Below are 24,323 nucleotides of genomic sequence, written 5' to 3' on the forward strand. Positions count from 1 at the left end.
TTGTGCTGCCGGGCCAGTTGCTTGGGAAAAGGGGAAGGAAAAAAAACCTAAACAAATCAAAGAGGAAAAACTCACCCAGGCAGGCAGCAGCAGGCTCCAGCATAGCCGAGGTTTCCAAGGCTACTGTAGCCACACTGCCAGCTGGGACAGAGCCGCTTTTGGGGTCATTTTGTACAATTTTTAGTGTTTGAGTTGGTTGAGCCGCTCAGGTTGAGTGTTGGGGGGGAAGCTGCTGACAGAACCTGTTGGTTCGGTGCAAGCCTGGCAAGTGAGGGGGTTGGGCAATGCGAGCTTTCCTAAAGGGCTCGGAGGGATGTTTCCAGCTGAAATCCTACACCACGACCATCGGGAGCCACAGAGGGGCCGACATCGTCCTGCAGGTAGGGCCGAGGCAGCTGAGCATCCTGAAACGAGCCGTGGTTTGGACGGAGGGGAGGGAGGAGGATGTGCTGGAGTCCTCCGCGCTAAGTGCAGAGGTACCAGTTTATGCTGGGATTGACGACCAGAAAAGGGGCTTGGCAAAGCAGGGACAGACCTGGAACCACCTCCAGCAGCGTTCCCTGCCTGTCCCTTGCCTGCTCCCAGTCCGCAGGTGTGGCAGATCGTCATGCAGCCCTGGAATTCTCCGCCTCAGACAACAGCTTCGTCCTTCAGGACTTCAACTCCCCCCACGGTACCTTTGTCAACAGCTGCCAGGTCCAAAACGCGGCCGTCAGGGTGAGGCCGGGGGACATCCTGAGCTTCGGCACCGCGGGAGCGTCCTTCGAGCTGGTGCTGGATGGGGCTGCCCAGGTAGGGTGGGGCTGCCCGGGCAGGGTGGGTGGGGATGTCCAGGGAAGGTGCCCGGGCAAGGGTGGGTGCGTTCTGCTGCCCAGGGAAAGGTGCCCAGGGAAGGATGGATGCTGTGGCCCATGGAAGGATGCCCGGGCAAGGGTGGATGAGGATGTCCAGGGAAAGGTGCCTTGGAAAGGTGGGTGGGTGTTGCTGCCCAGGGAAGGCTCCAGAAGCAGGAACTCGCTCCCATCTCGTCTGGGAGATCCTGAGGAAAGGTGCCAAAGGCGGGGAGGAGGAAATTAGAAGCTGGAGCTCCCTCTGCTGAAGAAACTGGGGCAGTTCGGTAGGGAAAAGGAAAAACACGGGACATTAGCATTAGCAAAGGTAGACCTGGAAAATGTCCTTTCCCTCTATTTGTATTTCATGTTTCCTCCTATGTCACTTAATAAGAGAGAAGCTTCAAATAAAACCTAGGACAGCTGATAAGTCCCAGTAATATTTTTATTATTTTGGCTCTTGAAGAATCCAAGGTGCTGCCTAGATAAAGCTAGATCCTGCTGGAGCGGTGAGCAGCTGAATTCCCAAAGGCAGGATGCACACAGAATCGGCTCTGCACAGCGATGCAGAGCCGGTCCATGCGGTGCCTTTTCCTCGCTCTGTGATCCTCCTTTGGAGGAGCAGCTTTGAAGCCTGACCCTGCTGCCTGCGGGGAGGGAAGCACCTCGGCTGTGAAGTGTCTAACAAGGGGAGGGATGGCTCCTCTCGAGTCTCAGAGGAACGTGTTGTACAGAGGAGCAGCACCCGGCTGGGAACCGCATCCTGCCGTGCCCAGACAGGGCCAGTGTGAGGTTTTTGTGCAATCCCGCAGTGAGGCAGCGCCGTGGGCAGCAGCACGAGCAAAAGCAGCAGGGCTGGGATGTGCCCCGGGAGTGGGGAAGGTGCTGGACTCGCAGGGAGCCTGCGCTGGGGTCTGGGGCTCCGTTAACAGCCGGGTGTGGAAGGATCCACACCCAGATCCGACCCCACGCTGGCAGATGTTTAGTGCAGCCCTTGTAACTGAGACCTGGGTGGTGGCTTATCCCGTGTCCTGGAGAGCTCTGCTCATCCAGAGAACAGCAGGCAGTGCCCGAATTCCCAGTCTGACAGGCCCAGCTGATGGGAAAACAGGAGCACAATGAGAGGCTTTGGTTCATCTGGGTGAACAGGAGAAACGATGGGGCAGGACCTTGTGTGAGCCAGGAGAGCTGTGCAGGGAGCGCTGCTGGACCGTGCACATGATGGGCAGAATTAGGGCAGTCAGATGGAGAGGGGAAAGCCCAAAAAGCAGCAAACCCCAATAATTTCCTTTTGCTTGAGCAAAGCGTCTGGATGTCCTGATTAAAATCTGATCCTTGAGTAATGGAAATGGGAAAGGACTAAAACTGTGCCTGGGTTTTGCACAACATGGTGCACGTGAATCCAGGGCTAAAATCTTTCCTAAAATCTTGCAGATAACATGCTGTTTTCCCACCGTAGATGTCCTGTCCCCCCTTGAAACATCATGTAGGGTGGACAGGGCAGTTCCAGGTGGTTGCTGAGCCCAAACCCACGACTCCTGCATCTCGCCTGCCCTCGCTGCAGTGGCAGCTTCCCTCTGACTCCCCGGGCAGTGGGGCCCCCAGAGCCCCTGGCCAAGTGCCCCATCTGGTGCTGCCGAGGCGGCCTGCGAGTGCCTGGGACAGGAGCACGGCCAGTGCCGCCTCTCTGGACACCTTCAGCAGGACCTCTGCGGTGAGGCCAGGTACTCCATGATGCCAAACCAGCCATTTGTGTCCTGGTGTCTTCACAGAGCAACTCGGTGTTGAGTGGAGTTGATTGGAGCAGAAAAGGGATGTGTTGAGCAAGTGGGTGCGAGTCCTTGTCCAGTGGAGCTGATCAAAATCCGCGTGTGGTCCTGGGTGGCGTTCAGGTCAGGGAAGAAATGAGCTGCGAAATCCCAGGGGGAATGCTGTTGCCCTTGCAGAGGGACATTTCCTCTTCCTTTTTCCCGGTGTGGGACCCAGAAGGGCCATGACTGATTTATCTGCACCACTGACTCATGTGCCTGTTCCCGACATCTGTTTGAAGGGGTGTTTTTTCCTCCTTTGAAGTGGCTGCCTCGAGTGAAGGCACTTTAAACTAGATCCATACGTGACACACCTCTGAAAATGAAGTATGTGATAGAGCAGGGCAGAGGTGAGGGTTTGGAGGAGTAGGACAGCTGGAGAACATGACATTTGCCATGAATTTTGTGGTCTGGGGCTCGATGCTGTGGATTTCCTGCTGTGGGGTTGGGTTTTTTGAGCAGTCATAAGCCACAGAAAGTCAACAGTGAGGTGCCGAAGTGCAGAGTGGAGGCAGCACCGTGCAGTCCCGGTGCTGAACTGGAAACCACAGCGAGGGCGAAGGGAGGGACACACACAGCCAGGGTAGCACGAACTCCTGTGCTGGGGAACAGCCCAAAGGATCCCCATGCCCTAAGGGCAGCGAGCAGAGCTGTTCCCATGTGGGAAGACAAAAAAGCTCAGCTTTCTGAGGGGCTGGGCAGTGCTGGAAAATAAGGGCAGCCTCTCTCTGCTGTGTCTCTGCTGCTTGGAGGCTGCTTTGGTTCCCAGAGGTGAATTACTCTCTCTGCTGTGCAGACTGTTTGCACTTTAAGAGTCTTTATTTTGGTTTCTCTGCTGGTTGTGAAGTGAGCTCATGCCCTGAATAGTGGCCACTGCCTTGGAGTAGTTGTGGGACGAGGGAAAAGGATGCTGCAGGGAGCATTTCTGCTGCCTGCAACCACCTCTCATGGTGATAATTTGCTGTCTTCCAGTCTCAAGCAGCGTCTCAGGGAATGGTGCAAGCGCTGTGGGGGGATCCCCTTCCCTGGGGACTCACGAGGTGGATCTCCTCCTGCGGGAGAAGGTAGTGCTGGGGAGCGAGGGAGGGAGGAATGCCATCCCTGTCCTTGGCAGAGCAGCTGAATCCTGCCAAATGGCTGTGTCCCACCGGGAGTCCCAGCAGGGTGTGGGGACAGAGGGTGGCTGGAGGATGTGGGAAGCTGGGGACAACAGGACCCTTGCTGATGGCCATGAGATGGTAGCCCTGGGCAGGGGGTCTGGAGTCTCTGTGGCTGCAGACTGGCAGTGGCACCTGAATCTGCCCACAGGGTGAGAAGTCGCTGGAGAAGGAAATGGGTCACCTCTCTGGTTTGGAAACAGAGTCAAAGGGAAAAAATGTGGTGATAAGAGACCTGCAGGAGGAGATCGCAGCCATGGCAAAGAAACTGGCCCAGGCAGCAGTGAGGAATGAGGTTGAGCTGACCCAGAAGCTGCTCACCTTCAACCAAGAGCTGGGAGCCCAAACTGAGGAGATCAAAGCCCTGAGGGAACAGGTACTGGAGGCTTTCATAGGCACTGAGCATGGAAAACACCTCTGGTACAGGTGTGTTTGTAGAGTGACACCCAGGTTTGGGCAGGGGGCATTTGTGTGTCTGCAATCAAGTGAAATGAGGGAGGGAGGTTTTTTCCTTCCCACCCTCCCTCCTTTCCTTCCTTCCTCCCTCCTTTCCTTCCTTCCTTTCCTTCCTTCCTTCCTTCCTTCCTTTCCTTCCTTCCTTCCTTTCCTTCCTTCCTTCCTTCCTTCCTTCCTTCCTTCCTTCCTTCCTTCCTTCCTTCCTTCCTTCCTTCCTTCCTTCCTTCCTTCCTTCCTTCCTTCCTTCCTTCCCTTCCTCCCTCCCTCCCTCCCTTCCTTTTCAAATTCCTCTGGCATTAGGATTTCAGCAGGAACAGCCTGAGCACATTTAAGGCGGTATTTGAAGATGCTAAAGAGCAATCCCACCAAACCAGAAGCGCCAGATGTCCCTCTCTGAAGGGGCTGTAGCAGAGTCAGTGAATGATCTGGTCAGGAACACAGGTGAATCTGTGTTTTGCAGATCAATGACCTGCAGAGAGGCTCAAGCCAGGTTTTCAGCCATTCCCTCCGTGAAAGAGACCTGGAGATCGGGAAGCTGCAGAGAGAAAGTGAGAAATTGAAGAGGGACCAGGCTTTGACTGCAGGTATTGTGTCCCTGGAGCTCTGGGTCAGGGCTTGAAGCAGTTTGGGACTGGCTCTGGATAAGGAGCAAGCACTGGCCAAACTGTACAGGTAACAAATTACTCCCAGTGGCTTGTAGAAACGATCAAATCCCAGAATGGTTTGGGTGGGAAGGGACCCTAAAGACCACCTCATTCCACCCCCTGCTCTGGGCAGGGACACCTTCCACTATCACAGGCTGCTCCAAGCCCCATCCAGCCTGGCCTTGGACACTTCTAGGGATCCGGGGGCAGCCACAGCTGCTCTGGGCACCAGCCTGTGCCAGGGCCTCCCCAACCTCACAGGGAAGAATCCCAATATCCCATCTAAATGTCACATCTGGGTGACCTCTGACCAGAGTTTTTTCCTCAGGTCTGGTGAGCAGCTTGCAAAGGGAACTCCTGCAAAAGGAGCAGAAAATCCAGCAGCTCCAGCAAGAGATTGAAAAACTGAAGAAGGAAAACCGAGAAAAGGACAATCAGCTGGCCGTGGTTTCAGCCAAGGTTGGCAGCACTAACGAGGGGCTCCGTAGTTTATGGTCTGACATGGGGTTTAAGGTGGGACAGCAGGTGAGAAGGGTTGTGCTTCTCTCTGGTGGGGATGGTAGCAGTTGTATGGCTGGGATATAGTGGTGATGGTCCCATGGCCATGGCCGGGTGTGCCACGATGCCTACGGATCCTTCCCCAGCTGGATCTCCCTCCTTGCTCTGCATCAGGTCCCACGTGCCCTGGATTCCTGTGAGCGCAGTAGTTGTTTGTACACACAAAATATTCCTGCCAAGATCCTCCCGAGGAGCTGTGGAAACCCTGTCACCCCTGTGCCGTGGGGCTCCCTGTGGCCCGGCCTGGATTTTTCCTTAAAGAAAGTGGCTTGTGCAGCAGCTTGTTCCTCTGCATGTGCAGCTCCTCCTCAACGGGCAGAGCTGCACCAGCAGCATGATAAGGGCAGAGGCTCTGTTGGCTGCAGTGTGCCAGGAGAGCACAGGGACTGACAGGGAATCCTAGAATCGATGAGGTTGGAAACTGAGTTACCAAAATATGGGTATGGATCTAATATTGACACCCAAATGAGACGGACAAAACTCCCTAACAGTTTAGAGTTAGAAAGTGTATGTTTATTCCAGCGCCGGGCAGCTGCGCAGGATAATTCCCTGATACACAGTGCAAACGTACAAGCTAATACAGAGTCTGTTTATCTACAAGAGTTCTGAATATTCAAAATACAGATGCTTATGTATAACATTAACACCTCCCATTCTCCGCTTCGCATGGAAATGAGCTTAAATGTCATTAAGCATGTGTAGTGTGTGCTCTGAATTGAGTCGGTGGTCTCAAAGATGAAGTAAAAGTAGTCTTCCTCGATTTGACCTTTCTGCCTTCCTGGGTTTTGACAATACAGATTACTTTTGGTGACCTTCCAGTTTCTCTTTGCATGACTGTTGAATAGATTCTCAGATGGGGAGAAAATTGACAATTGTTTACGTTCCCTAAATCTATTTATCAATGTTTCTGTTTCTCATTCTAAGCACAACTAAACCAACATAAAAGTGACAGGTAATCAGTTATTTAGTAATCAGTTACTCACATCTTGAAAACTCATTTCAGGTCCAGCTCTTCTTAACTAACTATTAACCTTTAATTGATTCTAACCAGGCCTAAACTCTATTCTATTTTAACTAAATTCAGCGCAGCTAACCTTCTAACTAAATCTTTGTGTTTCTTTGAGAATTCTGTGTTTCAAAATGACCTCTAAGATCACTGAGTCCAACCATTACCCCAGCACTGCCAAGGCCACCACTAAACCGTGTCCCCAAGTGTCTTTTAAATCCCTGCAGGGATGGTGACTCAACCACTTCCCTGGGCAGCCTGTGCCAGTGTCCCATTCGCAGCAGGAGCGATGGTATCACTGCCCTGATGGTTATTTTCCTTGGTTGCCATTCCTTCTAGTGCTCAAGAATTAAAGAAGAAACAAAACGCGAACTCGGAGAGCAGGAACTAATCTCCTGCAGAAAGGTGAGTTGGAAGTCATTTGGGGTAAGCAGTTGGCTGCAGGAGTGCATCAGTGAGGGAATAATTAACTGGGCATTGTAAGGGAGTTGTTTGGAATTCAGCTCCTGTCCTGAAAGGCACATAATGGGCATAAGGACCTGGGGAAGTGTAAACTCTGTTGGATTTGTAATGCTGAGTTACAGTGTGAAGGGGAGGGCGGGGGAGAGGGGGCTTGGGGGGGTTGTGATCAGAAATCAGATTGGAATTCCACTTGTAAGCTGATATAACCACAGTAAACATAGGCTAGAAGAGAATTCCAGGGTAAACAAAGTGAGTTAGATGGGGAGAAAATCTTGCTTATTGGTGGAGGTGATCCAGAGGGGCAATGCCCAACTGCCCTGGTGAGACCCCCGCCCTCCCCGGGCTCTTGCAGCGCATCGAGGAGCTGGAGCGGGACCTGGAGGGGCTGCAGGGGGAGATCCGTAAGCATGGGAGTGTCCAAAAGCAACTGGCTGAGAAAGCCAAGGTACGCAGCTGGCTGCACGGGACACACAGGGGGGGCAGGTCCCATCATCCCAGAGGGGTGGGTCGAGGACCAGCAATCCCTGGGAGCTCAGGCTGGATGGGCAGGACGTCCAGCTGTCCTGAGCTCTGCCGTGGACCCTGAGGGAAGAAGGAAAATAACTCAGATAGCAGAGTGCCCTGTGTGGGTGTTGGGTGAGGATGTCAAGGATGGTCAATATCCCAGGGACCAAACCCAGGCAAAATGCTGGGAGGGGTCGATGCTGCAACCCCACTCCCTGCTATAGGATTGCTGCCTGCCTCCTGGTACTCCAAAGCTGGAGCTGTCTGATGGGAACAGTGGATAGTTAGGGTTGAAATGCCTGTGGCAGGGTTTTGGATGTCACTCTGAGATGCCAAAGCTCTCGTTGCAGGCAGAGGAGGAGCTGAAGGCAGCCTGGTCCCAGCAGGCGGGGCAGCTGCGGGAGATGGGGCGCAGGGAGCGCCTGCTGCGATCTGACCTGCAGCGAGCCGGGGAGCAGGTAGGGAATGGCAGGGATGGGAACATCACCACTGGGGCCATGGGCAGCACAGGGATGCGGCTTCCCACGGGGAAGGACGTGCTGTGGAAATGGAAACCCAGATCCTAAGCACCAAACCCTAGCACGGGACTTACCTTGTCATTGGGTGAAGTATAGAAGGCTTATCCACAGGATTTGTGTGGGCAGCATGGACAACGGAGCAGTTTAATAGGATACAGAAGAGGAATCTGTGATCTTAGTTATGCTGTCTGGGAACCACACAAACCCTCCTCAGTGCCTGCATAATGCTGCCCTGGGCAGGGATAGCCCTTGCAGATAACATCGTGCTAGATATTGATCATCAGTGATCAGCAGAGCGGCTATCAATGATCGGTGATGTTTGTTTCCATGTGCTGATCCCTGCTGCAGCTGGAGTCCTTCAAGACCCGAGTGATGCAAGTCTGTTCTCCATCAGCAGCAGGCAGCACAGGGGAATCTGTGACAGAGCAGCAGGTGAGTTTGGGCATCAGTTCACAGAGATGTTCGATGCCTCCAACACCCAGAGTGGCTCAAGGCGGCCGCCGCAGAGCGGCCGTGGGACCTGCTCCATGTGCAGTGAGGCCAGAGCATCCAAGCTTCTCCAGAGGAGGAGTTGTGCTGTGGCTGTCCCAGGTTAATGACGTGAAGGGAACACAGTCCTTTTCGTCTCCTAAAGCTTGGAGGGAGTCAGTCAGACACACCCAGGAACCTGATGTGACTGCCAGTGCACAGCAAGTCTCAGTTGTTGCTCTCTGAGACCATCCTCAGCTGGAAAACAGGGTGAGCCTTATCCTCGTCTTTCTTCACCCACTTTTGCCAGGTGATAGAGAAGGTCAGGCAGATCTCTGATGAGAACCAGCAAAGTCATGAGAGAGAGAAGAGTCTGCAGAAGGAATTAAGCTCCAGGCTTGCACAGGAGAAGGAGGTGTCTGCAAACATCGAGGTGTTCAAGAACTCCCTGCAGAAGCTCCAGGTCAGCCTTTTAAATACTGAGGACCAAGTGGTAGCTGGGAGACTGTGGCACAGGGTGTTTTGTTGGCCTGAGGATAGGTCAGAGTAAAGATACAACCCTGAAGCAAGGCATCATCCCAAAGTGTTCATGTAGTTGTTCCCAGAAGTTTGTCAGATCCTCCATAAAGTCCATCCTATTCCAGCCCCTGCCATGGGCAGGGACACCTTCCACTGGACCAGGTTGCTCCAAGCCCTGTCCAACCTGGCCTGAGATGTTCAGAGATGTTGTGTCATTTGCCAGTCCCTGAAGGCCACTGGCAGTGGAGACTGGCTTGTTCCCCTCTGGTTCCGTTTGTTCCAGGCTTGCCTGAGGAGCCCCTGCAGCAGCGCCAGCCTGCGAGGGGAGCTGGGGCAGCTGGAGGTGTTGTGCCTGGATCCCTCTGTCTCGGCCATCAGGGCAGCAGTGGTGGACATGGCACGTGGTCCCCTGTCCTGGCTGGAGGGTGTGGAGCAGTTCTTGGACAGCGCAGGGATGGACCTGAGCACCTCTGGCAAAGGTCTGTGTCCTGCTGGGCATCCCTGCTGGGAATGTGGGATGTCCTAGCAAGCCAGCTGTAGAGGAGAAAGTCCAGCATGAGCCACTCCTTGGGGAGAAAACCACACAACCATGGAAATTTTTAGGCTGGAAAATACCTCCAAGGTCACTGAGTCCAGCCATTAAGCCAGCACTGTTCCCACATGCCACAGCCTCACACTTTTTGAACACTTCAGGGTTGGTGGCCTGTTCCAGTGCCTGACCATCCTTTTCATGAAGAAGTTTTCCCTGATATCCATAATATGGTGTGTGAGCACCCCACAGAACGAGGCTCCGTTCACTTTTGCAGGGCTGTTGGCTGCTCTCAGGAGCTTGTCAGAAAAGAGTCAGGAGACGGCACAGAGGAATCAGATGTTGCAGGTACAGAAATATTTATGTACATAAACCAGGTGGATTTGGAATCTTTCTCTGGGTAGATATGATGGCAGTCCCAAGCAAGCCTGTGTGGCACCTGGACTGGGGATGTGCAGTAGCTGAGATCCCTGAACCTACAGAGCCCACTGTTGGTGTGTCCATATCCATAATGCAGAAAGGATGGAGAGGAGATCTCTTTTGTGATTTTTTTTGTGAGTGAATGTACACAGGAGGTTTATTTCTTGCCCTGCTGCTAACACACTTCCTTTAATACCTCGGTGTCTCCCTGTAGGAGCAATTAGAGAAGCTCCAGGAGCTGCAGGCAGAGCTGCTGCAGGAGCACACAAAGGAGCTGGAAGCAAAACACGAGCAAGATTTACAGATAAAAATCCAGCAAATTATCCTGGAAAAGGACAAGGAGAGCAAAGAGGTACAGTGACATGGTTGGTGTTTCAGAAAAGGAACATTATGCAGGAAAGATGGGTGTCTGTAGGAATGCTGGCTAGCAAGAGGAGGAACCTCTAGCTCTGAACTGAGTGCAGTCCCAAGGGCCCAATAGGATCCCAGGTGGACATTGGATATTCTCCAGTATGGATCCAGGTGATGTAGACTCCCAAAAGTATCCATGGTGGAACTGGGAAGCATCTGCAGGTGGCATCAGGATGCATGGCTGCCAGTCAGTCACTGGGAGAAGGGAGAGCAGGGAGCGTCGTGATCCATGAGCTCAGGGAAACATTGCCTTGCTTCCTCTCAAGCCTTCTCTCCCTCCCTCCCCATGCTGGACTGCCGCTGGCTCCTTTTTGGCTGGCAAAGGATATCCCTGTGGAGCAGGAGGGCAGCAGTCCCCCTCAGTCCCAGGGAAGCCCAGGCCATTGCACCAGTGGCTCTGGTGTGGGATGCAGTGTCAGTCAGGGTGTGAATGGGTGTTTTGCCATGTGTGTGTTGGCATCATGGTGGCCTTGTAGGACAGTTTCTAGTCTGCTTCTCTGTCTGGCACCTTGGGAATGGTGGTTTCCTGGTGTTGAGTTTTCCAATGATTCAGGCAAGCAGCAGCCAAGCAGCTCCTACCCAGTCTCTCAGCTGTACTTTCCCCAGGTGCTCCCATCCTCTCTTTCACTGAGTCACCTCGTGTCCTGCCAAGCTTTTCTCCCATCACCTGCCCCTGCTCCAGAGCAATAACCCTCCCTGCTGCTTTCCTCCTTGGAGCTGAGGTCTTTTTTTCCTGAAGTGAATCTGTGGGCTGGTGATTCACAGATTCTGGAAAGTGCTGTCACTGAGGAGAAGGACAAGTGCAAGAAATCTGTGGAGGAAAAACAGAAGAAGATCCAGGAGTTGGAAAGCCACCTAAGAAGCATGGCTGAAGTGAGTATGGGAGGTGAAGCAGGACAGCTCACTCTTGGAATGAAGAAAAGGGAAGGTGTGCTGTAGTGTGGTGCTCTGGGGGCTCAAATCAGTGGACGAAAGGGTTTTTTCCCCCCTAAATGCACAGAGATGCAGCTCTGCCGAAAGAAAGGTGGATTCCTGGCTAACCTAATTACTGCTAATTTCTTCCCATAGGCGACAGCAAAGAAAGCAGAGGAGCAGGAGCTGACAGAGGGAAAACTGGGAGAAGCTTTGCACGAGCTGAAGGAAATCGCTGCACGAGAGGTACTTGCACTGACCCGTGCAGGTGGAGGATGCAGTGCTGGAGACGAAGGCTTCCCCATCCCTGAAACCGTTCCCTTCCCTCCCTTCTTCCAACTGCCATCCAGGGGAGAGGATGGCAATGGTGATCCCAAAAGAAACCCCCAGAGCTTCCAACTGAGCTCCCACGTCTTGTTTCCCAGGCGGCGCTACAGCAGCAGGTGCTTCAGCAGGACGAACAGCTCAGGGCTGTCCAGGAGGAAAATGAGCTACAGAGGCAGAAACTGCACGAAGAAGTAGCAGGATATAGGGAGCAAAGCAAGCAGCATTCCCTGACCATCTTGGCTTTAGAGGACAGGCTGCTAGAGGCCGCTGAGCAGCAGAAGATGCTGGAGGAGGAAAAGGCAGCACTTGTGGGAAAAATGGAAGGTAGGTAAGGGTTGTATGGGATGCACCTGATCCAGGAGCTGGCTGGGTTAACGTGGAATGCATGTGGAGATGGAATGGTGAATTTGCTGCTACAGAAAGCATTGGGAAGATGTTGAATGGAGGACCTGCAGGACAAGCTCTGTGAGGCCCTGCAGAAGGAGTTTCCTTGTTTGGTGGTTTTGGAGACTGTCAACAGAACTTTGCCTTCAAAAGTGGGGAGAAGGACTCTTTGCCCTCTAAAACGAGAAGACTGGGGTGCTTTGGGGTGCTCCCAGACAGAAGCAATCCCAAGCAAGGCTGGATGTCAGGAATTGTCCATTTGGCCTTGGAACTGCGCTCTCAGGGACATGAGTTTCCCAAAGAGACAGTCCTCAGCCCTCAGAGCTGCTGTGAAGGAAATGATTTGTGTAGCAGAAGCAACAAGCGTGTAAGTGTTACAAAGAAGTAATTGGCCTTTTTTTCTTGTGTCCTGTAGGACTTCAGTGTGATGCCCACAGGTCAGCATCGGGAGCTTGGCTGGGGATCTGTCCTGCCATGGAGTCACATGTTTGTCTGAGGTGAGCAGCACTCACTGATGGTGATCAGAGAGGCTTGGAGAAAGGCAGGGACCACTTGGGAGAGCCTAAGGAAGTCCAACACAACTTGTTCCAAGATCTTTTTAGTCTGGGATAGGACTGGAGTCCCTTTGCTAGGCTGAAGTGATTCTAAGGGCGTAGAGCATCAAAGGGATGCCAAATAGCACATGCAGATCTGCCATCCCATCTGGATGGATCCAGGTAAGGGCAAGGGTTGTGGCCAATCCCACACCACAGGGTGACCGCAGGGGACCAAAAGGCAGGTAGAAAAGGAATGTGTGAGCATTAATCAGGAGATGCAGCACAGGCTGTGTGCATGGGCTCCCTGAAATGAGGCTTCCCAATGACTGTGGGATTTGCACTGATCTTTCCCAGGAAACTGCAGGAGGAGCTGGCAGTGGCGCAGGGCATGCTCCTGGAAAAGAAGGCATTAATCAGCAGGCTCACCAGGGAGCTGTCAGAAACCAAAGCCAGGATGTCAGACATGAGAGGTGGGTGACGTGCACTGTGTGGCTGCCATCGTCCCCATCCTCCTGCAAGCAGTGACCGTGTAGTGGGCACACACAGATCATGGAAATTGATCTCACCATCCCCAGGCAATGCTTTGTCCTGCTGGGAGCAAAGCAGGCAGTCTGTTCCCTTTGGGAAGGTGAATTTCTCCCCATCCTTGGCTAAGTAGCAGCAGTGACAATGAGAGAGCAGAGTAATCAGGGGGAGAGCATTTAGACAAAACTGAGCTCAGAATCACACTGGTGAACTTCTTGGAGCTGAAGATGTTCCAAGCCAGTGGACTGGGAGAGCCTTGCCTGGGATTCCCCCATGGGCAGGGCTGTGAACATGGGGATAGAGCCCATGAGGAACATGTGGAGTCAAAAGATGCAAGTCAGAAAATGCTGGTGACCTGTCCTCCTTCAATCTGGAGGAAAATTGCCACAGCCAGGAATTCCCCTGGGCTATACCTCCACAAAGAGACCAGGATGTCCTGTTGGCATGGCCCAGGATCTGAGGGCAGCTGTCAAGGGCAGGGCAGGGCTCTGCAGGGACGAGCCCCATTGTTGCTGCCAGCTTCCATGAGGGTGCACCAGCTGCAGATCCCCCAGGACTGGGTGGTGAGTCAGCCAGCATCCCACGAGGCTGTTCTGTGCTTAGGGGAGCTGAGTGAAGAGCAGAAGGTGGAACTGGAGCACAGCCAGAGGCAGCTGAAACACCGGGAGTGGGAAGTGAACCAGCTCAGAGGGAAGCTATCCGAGATGTCCAGCCTTGTGGAGGAGAAGGATCAGGCCCTGAAAGCAGCAGCTGAAGAGTTAAGGTACACCCTGACATCACCCGAGGCTTCGCAGATGCCACTCTGTGTGTCCCCAGCAGCTGATGGTGTTCAGGGTTCTCCCCAGGGCAAAAGGCACATGTGAGAGTATCCGGATGGAGCTCAGCTCTGAAACCATGACACAGGAACTGAAATGGGGGGGTTTAGTGGAGCTCATGCCGGTGGATGTGTAACTCAGGCACTTGTAACTGAGTGTTCCCACCCACACCGTGGTAGTCATTGCTGGGTGCCCAGGGTGCTGCTCTCCACAAGCTGTTCGGGTTACCTCCATCCCCAGGGGGTCCCACAACATCGTGTCTCTCCACACAGCCAAGCCCAAACCCACTGCCAGGTGCTGAGGGATGCTTCCCAACAAACAGTGGAGAACCCAGAGGATGCTCCCAGGACACCAGTGCAGGCGGCTGAAGCCTCCCAGGGGGTGAGTCCTCATGGAGAGCACCGAGGTGTGGGTTTGCCAGGAGCGTGGCTGGCACACAGCATTCCTCGGCATCACGGTGAGAGCCAAGCCTGGAGCTGCTCCACGCTGGCCGGAGGGCAGGATGGCCGGGCACCCTTTCCCGACCCAGGGCTGTCTGTGCCGCCCCTGGTCCGGGGTACCCGCAGCCCCCACCAGGCTGCGGCTGGTTAATGAGCTGATGTTTGCACAGCACTTTGGAGCTTCTAAGCGCTGTGTGTGCTAATGGCTTCGTTAATTGCCAATTAGAGGCAATAGCGACATGCAAGCGTTCCCTCCTTTTTCCAACTTGCCAGCCGTGGATGCTGGCTGTGCAGGTAATGCAGAACCAGTTCTAGGGTTGTGTGTGCAGTAGGGGCAGCTTGTTGCACAGGACAGGAAGAAACTCTCCTCATTCTCCTGCGCCAAACTCCTGTTTGATTTCCCCGAGGCTGGAAAAGGGAAGAACTCGCAGGTGGTGGCAGCAGCAGATGGAGGGACTGTAGGAATTGTACATTCTGTACAGCAACGGTGGCAGCCAGCAGCGTGCCAGCGAGGCCGGCTGGCTGCGGGGGCCGGCCGGTGACTCACAGCCAGCTGATGAGCGGGCGGGAGGTATTGCCCGTCCTGTTCCACATTCTGGGATGCGGAGGGGAAGATCCAAGTGCTGGGGGTGCCATCTGGGAGCAGGATGGGCAGAGCCGAGGGGTGATAGCAGCCAAACCGAGCTGGGGGCCTGCAGCCGTCATTAGCTGTGCACAGGGCACGCTGATGGGCCCTAGCCTCATCACAGATTTTTGGATGTTTGTCATAATGCAGGGATCTGGATGGGGCTGGGAGAGGGCAGTGCACACGTAGACAATAAAATGTCCCAGTTCGTGTCGGGACAGAGTCTGTGAAGTGCATTGGTGTCTGTGTGTAGATGGTAAATGCTTTGTGGTCGTGCAAAGGACAAGAGAAAAACACCAACATGGCTGTTCAGAGCCATGCACCATCCCTCTCCCGCCTCTCCAGAGCATTTGCAGGGTTCATATCCTGACTACTACACAGCAGAACAGGAAAGAGGTCTCTGGCAAGTCTCTTATAGCCCCCCAAATCCATGGAGATGCTCCCCAGGTTTTGTTCTTGGCGTGTGCCAAGTGCCCAGTGTCTGGCAGTGAGGCTGTGTTTACATTGAGCTTGTGCTGCGCCAGATGCAGACTGGGCAAGAACCAGCCTTCTGCTTGCTTCTTCCAGGAGCCACCATCAGACTTGGCTGAGCTTGGTGCAAAATGCCGAGGCCTCAGGCATGAGGAAACAATCCAGCGCCAAAAAGAAGGTTTGGCCGAGCTCCGGGAGAGAGTAAAGATGCTGGAGAAGAGGCAGTGCTCAGGTGAGCAGGGCTCTCCTAGAATCATGCAATCGTTTGGGTTAGAAAGGACATTAAAGACCATCTTGTTCCACTGCCATGGGACACCTTCCACTATCCCAGGTTGCTCCAAGCCCTGTCCAGCCAGGCCTTGGACACTTCCAGGGGTGAGGCAGCCACAGCTTCTCTGGGCAACCTGTGCCAGGGCCTCAGCACCCTCAGAGGGAGGCTGGGAAAGCTCTCCAGCCTCCAACTTGTGTGGAGAGTGGAACAGTTTGGCAGCTGCTTGTTTGCCTCCAGGTGCTGTGAAGAACTATTCAGAGCCACTGGTGGTCAGGATGAAAGACTTAGCAGAGAAAATAGTCCAACAAAGAGGTCTTGAGATGGAACCTGCACCTGTGTTGGGAGAAAAACTGAGGGCCAGCAAGGTAGGGAGGCGGTGTATGGTTTGTAATGCCCGTGGCTTTGTTTGGAAAGTACGCCCTGGAACACGGAGAAATAGGTTTTCAGAGATGCTACGTAAGAAGTCAGGGTGGGAGATGCAGCCTGGTGGATGGCAGGCAGTGCTCCTGCAGAGGGTGGCAGCTCCACCACGACCAGCACGTTGCCTGGTGCTGTTGGAATAGCACCAGGGATGCCACGGGCTGAGTGGGGTGGGAGGCTTGGCACCACAGCGATACTGGGGTGGTTTTCTCATGAGGTAAAAGGAAGGCTCGAGGCCACTTGACCAAGATCCAGGCCCAAAGTGGGCTCCACAGGTCTTTCCCTGTCTGTGCAGGTTCCTGACCATGTTCCTAATGGAGGCTTGTTCAGGATCACCAACAGCACAGCGAGCTTGGAGATGGCTGAGGCAACAGTCTTCGGTGAGAAGATGGTACGCCAGGGATAGATGTGTAAATCATGTGTAGAGTGTGTGTAGATGCCCAGTGTGTGTAGAGTTTAGATGGTTTTTGAACACGTTTTGGAGGTATGTGACATCAGGATGCTGCAGGAACGTTGAGGATGAATGGCTCTCTGGTCTGGTTGAAGACATCCCTGTCCATGGCAGGCGGGTTGGATTAGATGACCTTTAAATTTCCTTTCCAATCTAAACTATTGTATGATTCTATGGCCCAGAGCACATTGTGTGTCTGCCTGGACATCCTGGGACCCCAAAACATGCCATGGTGCATCAGAGAGGCTGGGGAGCAATGGAGGGAGCTGCCAGGGGAGGGGTCCATGGGTAGCACAGCTGGTGGGTTGGGCAAGGGGGTCTCTTACCTCCAAAATGGGTAGGGAAACATCCAGCCAGGAAAACTCATCTTAGAGAAGGAAGCAATCCAATCCCAGTAAGCTGTGCAGCTGGGAATGAAATGCAAACCTACTTTCCTTGGGACACTGTCATCTCCTCAGGAAAGCAGACAGAAAGCAGATGGCTGAGCAGCGTGACGGAATGCAGCAGACCTGGTAAATAATGCATTCCCTCTTCTTCCCACAGTACCTTGATGTAATCGGTGCTCTGGGAAGCCTGATGGAGATGAAGGAGCTGTCAGGAATGCAGCCTCTGCAGCACCTTCCTCAGGAGAAGAGGGCCGAAGTGGGACTGCAGAGACAGAAGGCCCTGGAGCTGTTGTACAAAAAGATCAGGAACCTCCAGATTCGCCTGGAAAGGAAAGAAGAAATGCTGAAAGGTTGTGAGGGAAGTGTGGAGCAGCTCAGGTATGGAAAGGCAAGGTCATGGTTCTGAACGAGACCTGGTCCTTGGATACCAAGTGATGGGGAGCCTGCGGCAAGGAGTGATGCAACACTGCTGAGTCCTGTGTCTGTCTGGGACCAGTCACAGTATGGCCACAGTACAAAAACCAAATGTCAGGAGGAGTGGGGAAAGGTCCTCTCAGTTTTCTGCAGTGGTACTTTCTGCAGCCTCACATGGTTGAGCAGTGTCAGAGACAGGAAAGCCTTGACAGGTTCCCTTGTCTGGGATGGCTGGAGCCTGGGACAGCAGCAGCATTGGCTGGGCAGAGGGACGGTGTCAGTAGGACCAAGGCAGGCGTGGGAGAGCCCAGCTGAGGGTCAGGGAGTTGATAAGGGCAAAAGACCAACAGAATCCTCCCCTCCTGTTTTGCACAGGCAGAACCAAGCGTCCCTGCGAAGGTGCCAGGAGGAGATGTCCAACCTGGAAGATGAAGCCCACAGGGTGGCAGAAGAGAAGGCTCTGCTGCGAGAGGCTCTGGAGAGGACACAGCTCCAGCTGGAGCAGGAGAAGAGGCTGCGACGAGCGGCCAAGCGGCACAAGGTGAGAAGGCAATACCCAACTCCTGCTTTGTCCAACAGCCAGCTCTGTCTGTTGGGAACCATCCACGGAGGGGTCGGTTGGACCATCCCGAGGGGCTGGAGGTTCCGGGCCCCCAGCGCCCAGCCGTGGCAGCATCCCTTGATGAAGTTGGAGGTGCTGCAGGCACCTGTAGCGATGGGTTTGCGCCATATACAAGGGCAAGGGAGAAGAGCAGGCCATACTGAGCTCTCATGGTCAGCGCTGTGTCTGATGTCTCTGTTCTGCAGCCTGGAGCCACAAAGCCTCTCTGCTCGGGCAAGCCGAAGGCCAAGGAGCGCGTGGCAGATGCTGTCAAATCAGGAAGGTCCGAGGAGAGACACCACGGGGACCTTCACTAGGTGGTGGTCTGCAGTAGGAACAGGCCATTGCTGTGGACTCTGTGGGGGTGGACGTGGCATGAGGTGTGGGTGCATTTTGAGGAGCTCCTGTTTGTGTTCCATAGCTCCTGGGTGCACTGGTGCAACTGTACAGTGTAGGACCTTGTTTTCCCACAGTCCATGTCCCATAGAGCATGGTGGGATTTATGGCAGTGGAAAACGTGGTGAGGATATCGTGCAGCATACACATGTGGGTGTATATTTGTGTGTGTGAATACAGCCCAGTGACGTGTGCAGTCACTTGTGGGGAGTGTGTCCCGTCCTTGCTGAAGTGGCCTCGATCACATGAGGCTGACATGGCTTGGAAAATCCCTTGAAACTCTCGTGTCCTCTAGTCCCCATCGTGTCACAAGGGGACTGGAACATAAGGCACGATGTAGTATGGAATTCTGGAATTATTGGAGCCCCCCAGGAATGCTGGACCTGCCACCTGGGAAGGGGGAAGAAGAGAACCTGTGTGAGCCACACCAATACAGCAGCAGCATGAGGAGAAGCTGGGGAGATGAGAGCGACGTGCTGGGCTGGGACAGGGTGATGGCACAGGGTCACTTACTGATTCTTGGCATTAGCAAGATTTTGGGGAGCAGCAGTGTTTTGGGGAGGGTGGGTCCCTGCAGGCAACAGGCAGCTCCAGCACATCATCCCTGCAGCCGCTCCGCCTCAGCATCGCTCGGAGCAGCCCGTGTGCCGAGTCCTCTGCAGACCTCTTCAGCCGAGGATAATTTGGATGTGAGCAAAGCCCCACTGGGGATTTTTGGTCTTTATTTTTTAATAGGATCAAAAAGGTCTGGAAGCAGTACGGAGGCCTGCAGCGGGCTGATGCAGGGCTGCATCGTCTCTGGGCATGCGAAGCACCCACGTGTGCACAGTGGCCGATCCCTAATGGCAATAGCAGTGCTGTGGGGCTCTGCTAATTGGTGTGGCTAATTGGTTTTCCTGCTCCCTGTGCCGGGAGAAGCTGGATGCTTCCCCGTCTGAATGCCTGGGTTTACTTTGGGGCAAGGCATGACCTTGTATACCTGTGCAGGTTAAAGATGCTGCCGCCGTGGGCATCCTCTGCAGGTGTATCTGGAGGTCTTGGGCTGCTCCGTGACTCTGTGTCCTCCCCATGCCACCTTTGGCAAACTCTGGGTCAGGAATGGATGGAGATGGCAATAGCACAGGTGGCTGTGAGTGCACCAGACTCCCCTTACCCTCCTTCGAGCCTATGGATTCATGAAATCATGGGTTGGTTTGGGTTGAAAGGGACCCTAAAGATGGTCCGGAGGGGATCCCATCAGGCTATGGGACCCACTGGTGATGCCGGACCCTAAGGATCATCCCGGGTTGATCCCACCGGGGGATGGATGAGACCTGCCGGCGTTGCCGGTGGAGGGGAGGGGGTTTGACGGGACGGTGATGCCTGATGGAGGGCGGCGGGGAGGGGACCCCTCCGGTGTCGGTGCGGGAGCCGGGCTGGCGCGGTCGGGCCGGCGGGGCGGTCCGAGGGGACGGCGATGCGCCGACGGGGGCGGGCAGCCCGAGCCCCCCGGGGCGGGCACGGGAGCCGGGGGCCGCAGCCCGGCCCCGGGGCGGAGCGGGGCGGAGCGGCGCGGCCATCCGGGCACCGCACCATGGCGGCGGCGGCGGAGGAGCCGGAGGGGCGGCGGGGCCGGGGACCGCGGCCGGGACCGGCGCCGGGCAGCCCCGCGGGGCGGGCGGTGGGCGAGGGCTCGCCCGGGGGCGGCGGCCGCCGCGTCTTCAGCCCCGCTGGGGAGTTCCGCGAGTTCTCCCGGCGGCAGCTCCGCGACATGGAACGGCTCTTCCGACAGTGAGTGTGGGGCGCAGGGAGAGGGGGGTCCCCGGGTGGAAGCGCCGCGGCGGACGGGGGACCCCGGGCATCCCGCACCCACGACATCCCGGTTCCTGCACCCCCGGCATCCCGGCTTCTGGCAGGGCAGGTGCCTCAGCGCCTGCCGCCCCGTGCCTGGGGGCGGGACCCCCCTATTCCTTGCGAGAGGGACCCCCATGCACCCCAGCCTCTTGCAGGATGGATCCTCCGGCTCCTTGTCGGAGACTCCCCCGCCCCAGCTGAGTGCAGCAGGGATGTCAGGGCACCTCCAATTCCTTGCAGGAGGGATCCCCCTCCTACCCCTCTCAGGAGGGATGCCAGGGACACCCCTCTCCTCCCAAAACCCCTCACAAGATTGGTGCCGGGGACACCTTCCCCCAGCTCCTTGCAGGAGACGTTCCTGTGCGCCCCTAAATTCTTGCAGAAAGAACCTCCTGTCCCCCATGAGAGGGTACCCTGGTGCTAAGGCCAGAGACAGGGGGCTGAAAGAGGGGACCGGGGACCCCCACATTCCCGCTGCCGCATCGCCGAGGGATCCCACACCCTTGCAGCCCCCGGGGCCGCAGAGGCCAAGCTGGCGTGTCCTCAGCATCCCTGCCCTCGCTGCGTGCCACCACGCGTGGCGGAGCGTGACTCGGAGCACGAGCTCGGCCCCCGGCCCCTGGGAACGGGGGGAACTGGCAGCGAACCTCCAGCCCTGGAAATTTCCAGGGGGAGCCAGAAATCGGGGTGACTCCAAGCGTGGTCACGCTGGAATGCGCGGGAGTAGCCAGGGGCAAACGGGACAGCCCGGAGCATCCCCATGGATCCCGCGGCGCGCTGGCTGCTTTGTGCGGGAGGCGTGGAGACAGTGGGACTCCGGAAAGCGCGGAGATGTGGTGCAGGCGAAAGAAGGCTCGGCTGCGACATGCCAGTGCCCCTCATCCCGTCTGGCACCGGGGGGCGGATCCGCGTCGGCGTCCTGGGTGGTCTCGCTCGGACACGAGCGGGGGGTGGAGGAAGCGAGGAGCTGGAGGCAATGACCGCCAAACACGAGGCTGGGGGGCTGCGTAGGGTGCAGGCACACCCTGTCAGCAGCCCTGGCGGTGCACGGAGCCTCCCTGTTCCCCGTGCCTTGCTGGGGGCTGTCACCCACCGCCAGCACATGGCAGCGAGCCAGGCGCGCAGGTTGCTGCGAGCCGGGCACTGCAGCAGAAGGGAGCCTGCGGCGGGGGCAGCGTGCTCGGGGTCCGCGGGGGGACAGTGGCAGGTCCCGGTGCCGGAGGCGATGGGTGGCCGTGCCGAGGGTGCTCCGGGCGCAGATGGCGGGGCGGGTGTCGGCGCCGCGCAGGCGAGGGAGCGGCGTGCGGAGCAGACGTGTTTGCCCTGACAGCTGCGGCGTCTCGCTGCAGCGAAAGGAGCAGCGCCGGAGCTGCGGGCCGCTGGGGAGGTTTGGGAGCCGGGGGGTCTCCCAAGGGAAGGATGCTCTGGAGCAGAGCCCTGCCACACTGTCCTCGGGATGTGACAATCCGGCGGTAGAGGATAAAGCGATGCGTGGAAGTGTTTTGGGTCTGCACAGGGGAGATGGTGCCCCTTGGGAGATGCAGGATGCTGGCATCCCAAAAAGAGGAGAGAATTGAGAGCAAGGAAGTGCCCTGCATCTGGGGAGGTGGCTTGCATGGGATGAAGTGGGAAAGCCAGGCTGGGCAACTCACCCCTTGCAGGGAAGGTTTGTGTGATGCAGGATGGAGAAGGACTTTGGACAAGGGCATGGAGTGACAGGACAGGAGGGAAAGTCTTCAAAAGTGACAGAGGGCAGGGTTAGTTTGGAGACTAGGAGGAAGTTCATCCCTGTGAGAGTGGTAAGGCCCTGGCACAGGGTGCACAGAGAATCTGTGGCTGCCTCATCCCTGGAAGTGTTCCAGACCAGGTTGGACAGGGCTTGGAGTAACCTGGGATAGTGGAAGGTGTCTCTGCCGATGGCAGGGGGTGGAACAAGATGGTCTTTAAAGTCTCTTCTAACCCAAACCATTCCATGATTCTATGATCCTATGCTTCAAGAGGGGTATTGGAGGCAAAAATCATGTGTGGTCTGTGTCCACAGCCCCACTTTAAGGGTGATGGCAGCAGTAGGCAGGGGTGAGCAGGACCATTTTGGGGTCCCTGGCAGATCAGGAAGGTGCTGCTGGAGACACAGAGCAGAGAGCAGCACAAAAGGTACAGATGAGTCACGGACCTGCGGCATGGGGAGCCGGGGCTCTGCGTGGCTGCTGCAGTGACAAGATAGAAAAAAAACCTCTGTCACAACGGGTGCAGCGTGTAGCTGCCCACCTACAACGTGTGGAGCCGTACAAAGCGTGGCTCCGTGCTGGCTCCCCATGGAGATCCTGCTGTGCCACGCCAGCGTGCCGCCGGCACAGCCCACAGCGCGCTGGCAGTGGGCAGGGGAGCAGGCAGCGGGGTGGCTGCAGGGAAGCTGGAGGGGACTGTGGCACAGCCACAGGCAGGAGTCTGAGGAAGGGCATTCCTGAGAGATCCGTAGGTAGCATCAGTGAGCAGAGCTGTGCCCAGAGCTCTCAGCCAAGCCCAGGCACCTGGCCAGGGGTGGAGCATGGATGGCACAGGCTCTGGGCAGTGAGGGTGGGTCACCTGGAGGTGTCATAGTGAGGAGGAGGTGGTGACACGGGGAGCAGTGCCTGGTGGGCTTAGCCCCATGGCCTGTTGTCCCGTGCCGCAGCCAAGGGGAGCGTGTGCTCAGGCTCCTGGCAGAGAGAGCTGGCAGCAGGCTTGGCAGCATCCTGGCAGCTTCTTCTGCCAAGTGCCACACGGAAACGGGCATGACCCTGGAGAATGCTCCAGGGGGTTGTTAGTGGTTCAGCAGCAGCTTCCCTGTGGTCTGGAAAGCTGCCGGACACCATCAGTGCCCAAGGCCTTGCTGATCCCTCTGCTTCTCAGCCAGTGTGAGAGCACTCAGGGGTCTGCTGCTGGGGGTCATTGTGGAGGCTGTGTGGGCTCTGCACCCCACGGTGATGTGTCAGGATCGTGCCTCCATCCTGCAGGTACGACGCAGGGAAAGATGGCTTCATTGACCTGATGGAGCTGAAGCTGATGATGGAGAAGCTGGGGGCTCCACAGACACACCTGGGACTGAAGAACATGATTAAGGAGGTGGATGAAGACCTGGACAGCAAGCTCAGCTTTCGAGAGGTGAGGGGTAGGGGGCTAGGAGGCTCCACGCCGGCAGGGAGATGTCCTCAGCCACTGTTGGTGCTGGTGAGAAGGTGGGCAGTGGCTGTGGTGGCTCTAGGGTCTTCAGGGAGCCAATGCAACCATCTCCCCCCACAGTTCCTGCTGATTTTCCGGAAGGCAGCAGCGGGTGAGCTGCAGGAGGACAGCGGGCTGCACGCCCTGGCCCGGCTCTCCGAGATCGATGTCTCCACAGAGGGAGTGAAAGGTGCCAAGAACTTCTTTGAGGCCAAGGTGAGGCAGCACTCAGGAGGTTCCACTGCAGGACGACGATGCATGAGGGCCATTTGGTGCTGGGTGGGCAGGAGGTGGAGATGTTGGGGTGGGCAGGAGAGCTTGGCAGAGGTCACAGCTGGACATTTCCATGCTCAGGCACAAGCCATCAATGAAGCCAGCAGGTTTGAGGAGGAGATCAAGGCAGAGCAGGAGGAGAAGAAGAAGCAGGCAGAGGAGCTGAAGCAGAGGAAGGCGGCCTTCAAGGAGCTGCAGTCCACCTTCACGCAGTGACGGGGCCAGGCAGGACTGGTCAGCGGTGCCCAGGCTGGCAGTGCTGCCTGTACCACGTGCCAGCCGTGCTGGGAGCGATGCCCGAGCCATGTGCCACCTGGGCTGCTGGCAGGATCCTGGCGTGGGCTCGGCACAGCACCCACCTTGCTGGCACAGCCTGCGCAGCCCCAGCTCCCCCCTCCCCTCTTGCTGTGGTGTCTGTAGGTGTTGTTCGTGCCCCCCACCTCCCCAGCGTGCCCCCCACCCTGTTCCCTGCCCGCAGCTGCACTGGGGGTGGCTGCTGCTGAGTCCCAGGGGAGCCACGTCCAGAATGCCTGTCCCTGGGACACCTGTGCCTGGTCTGTTGTGTGTTGTGAGTGCACTGGGAGGTTTGCAGGGTGGGGGCTTGCCCAGGTGGCCGTGATGGGTGTTGTGGTGGCCATGCTGGCTCGGTGTCTGTTGGTATTGCTATGTGTGACACCAGTGATAAAAGCCATGGCAAGGACCGGGTGCTGGTAGAGGGGCTCTGTGTGTGTGTGTGTGTGTGGTGCTGGGGG

General features: G+C 56.2%; 2 protein-coding genes across 2 annotated transcripts; both read left to right on the forward strand.

Moving 5' to 3' along the window:
* Positions 1-284: 284 nt before the first annotated feature.
* On the forward strand, positions 285-18,185 carry FHAD1 (forkhead associated phosphopeptide binding domain 1; the record flags this gene model as incomplete). The annotated part of the gene is made up of 28 exons (XM_082295586.1): positions 285-380; positions 586-792; positions 2,290-2,554; positions 3,611-3,705; positions 3,947-4,171; positions 4,712-4,835; positions 5,224-5,354; positions 6,799-6,864; positions 7,274-7,366; positions 7,776-7,883; positions 8,292-8,375; positions 8,722-8,874; positions 9,214-9,409; positions 9,737-9,807; positions 10,094-10,231; positions 11,056-11,163; positions 11,359-11,448; positions 11,628-11,853; positions 12,329-12,410; positions 12,804-12,919; positions 13,578-13,737; positions 14,062-14,170; positions 15,422-15,557; positions 15,834-15,961; positions 16,312-16,407; positions 17,011-17,231; positions 17,643-17,808; positions 18,075-18,185. 28 exons carry the CDS (start codon positions 285-287, stop codon positions 18,183-18,185), a joined length of 3,801 nt encoding a protein of 1,266 aa, XP_082151712.1.
* A 1,652-nt stretch (positions 18,186-19,837) lies between these two features.
* EFHD2 (EF-hand domain family member D2) lies at positions 19,838-23,787 on the forward strand (the record flags this gene model as incomplete). The annotated part of the gene is made up of 4 exons (XM_082295735.1): positions 19,838-20,034; positions 23,094-23,241; positions 23,380-23,514; positions 23,653-23,787. 4 exons carry the CDS (start codon positions 19,838-19,840, stop codon positions 23,785-23,787), a joined length of 615 nt encoding a protein of 204 aa, XP_082151861.1.
* Between the last annotated feature and the right edge of the window lie 536 nt (positions 23,788-24,323).

The sequence above is a fragment of the Coloeus monedula genome (genome assembly GCF_965178545.1).
Source record: "Coloeus monedula genome assembly, chromosome: 22".
Taxonomy (NCBI): domain Eukaryota; kingdom Metazoa; phylum Chordata; class Aves; order Passeriformes; family Corvidae; genus Coloeus; species Coloeus monedula.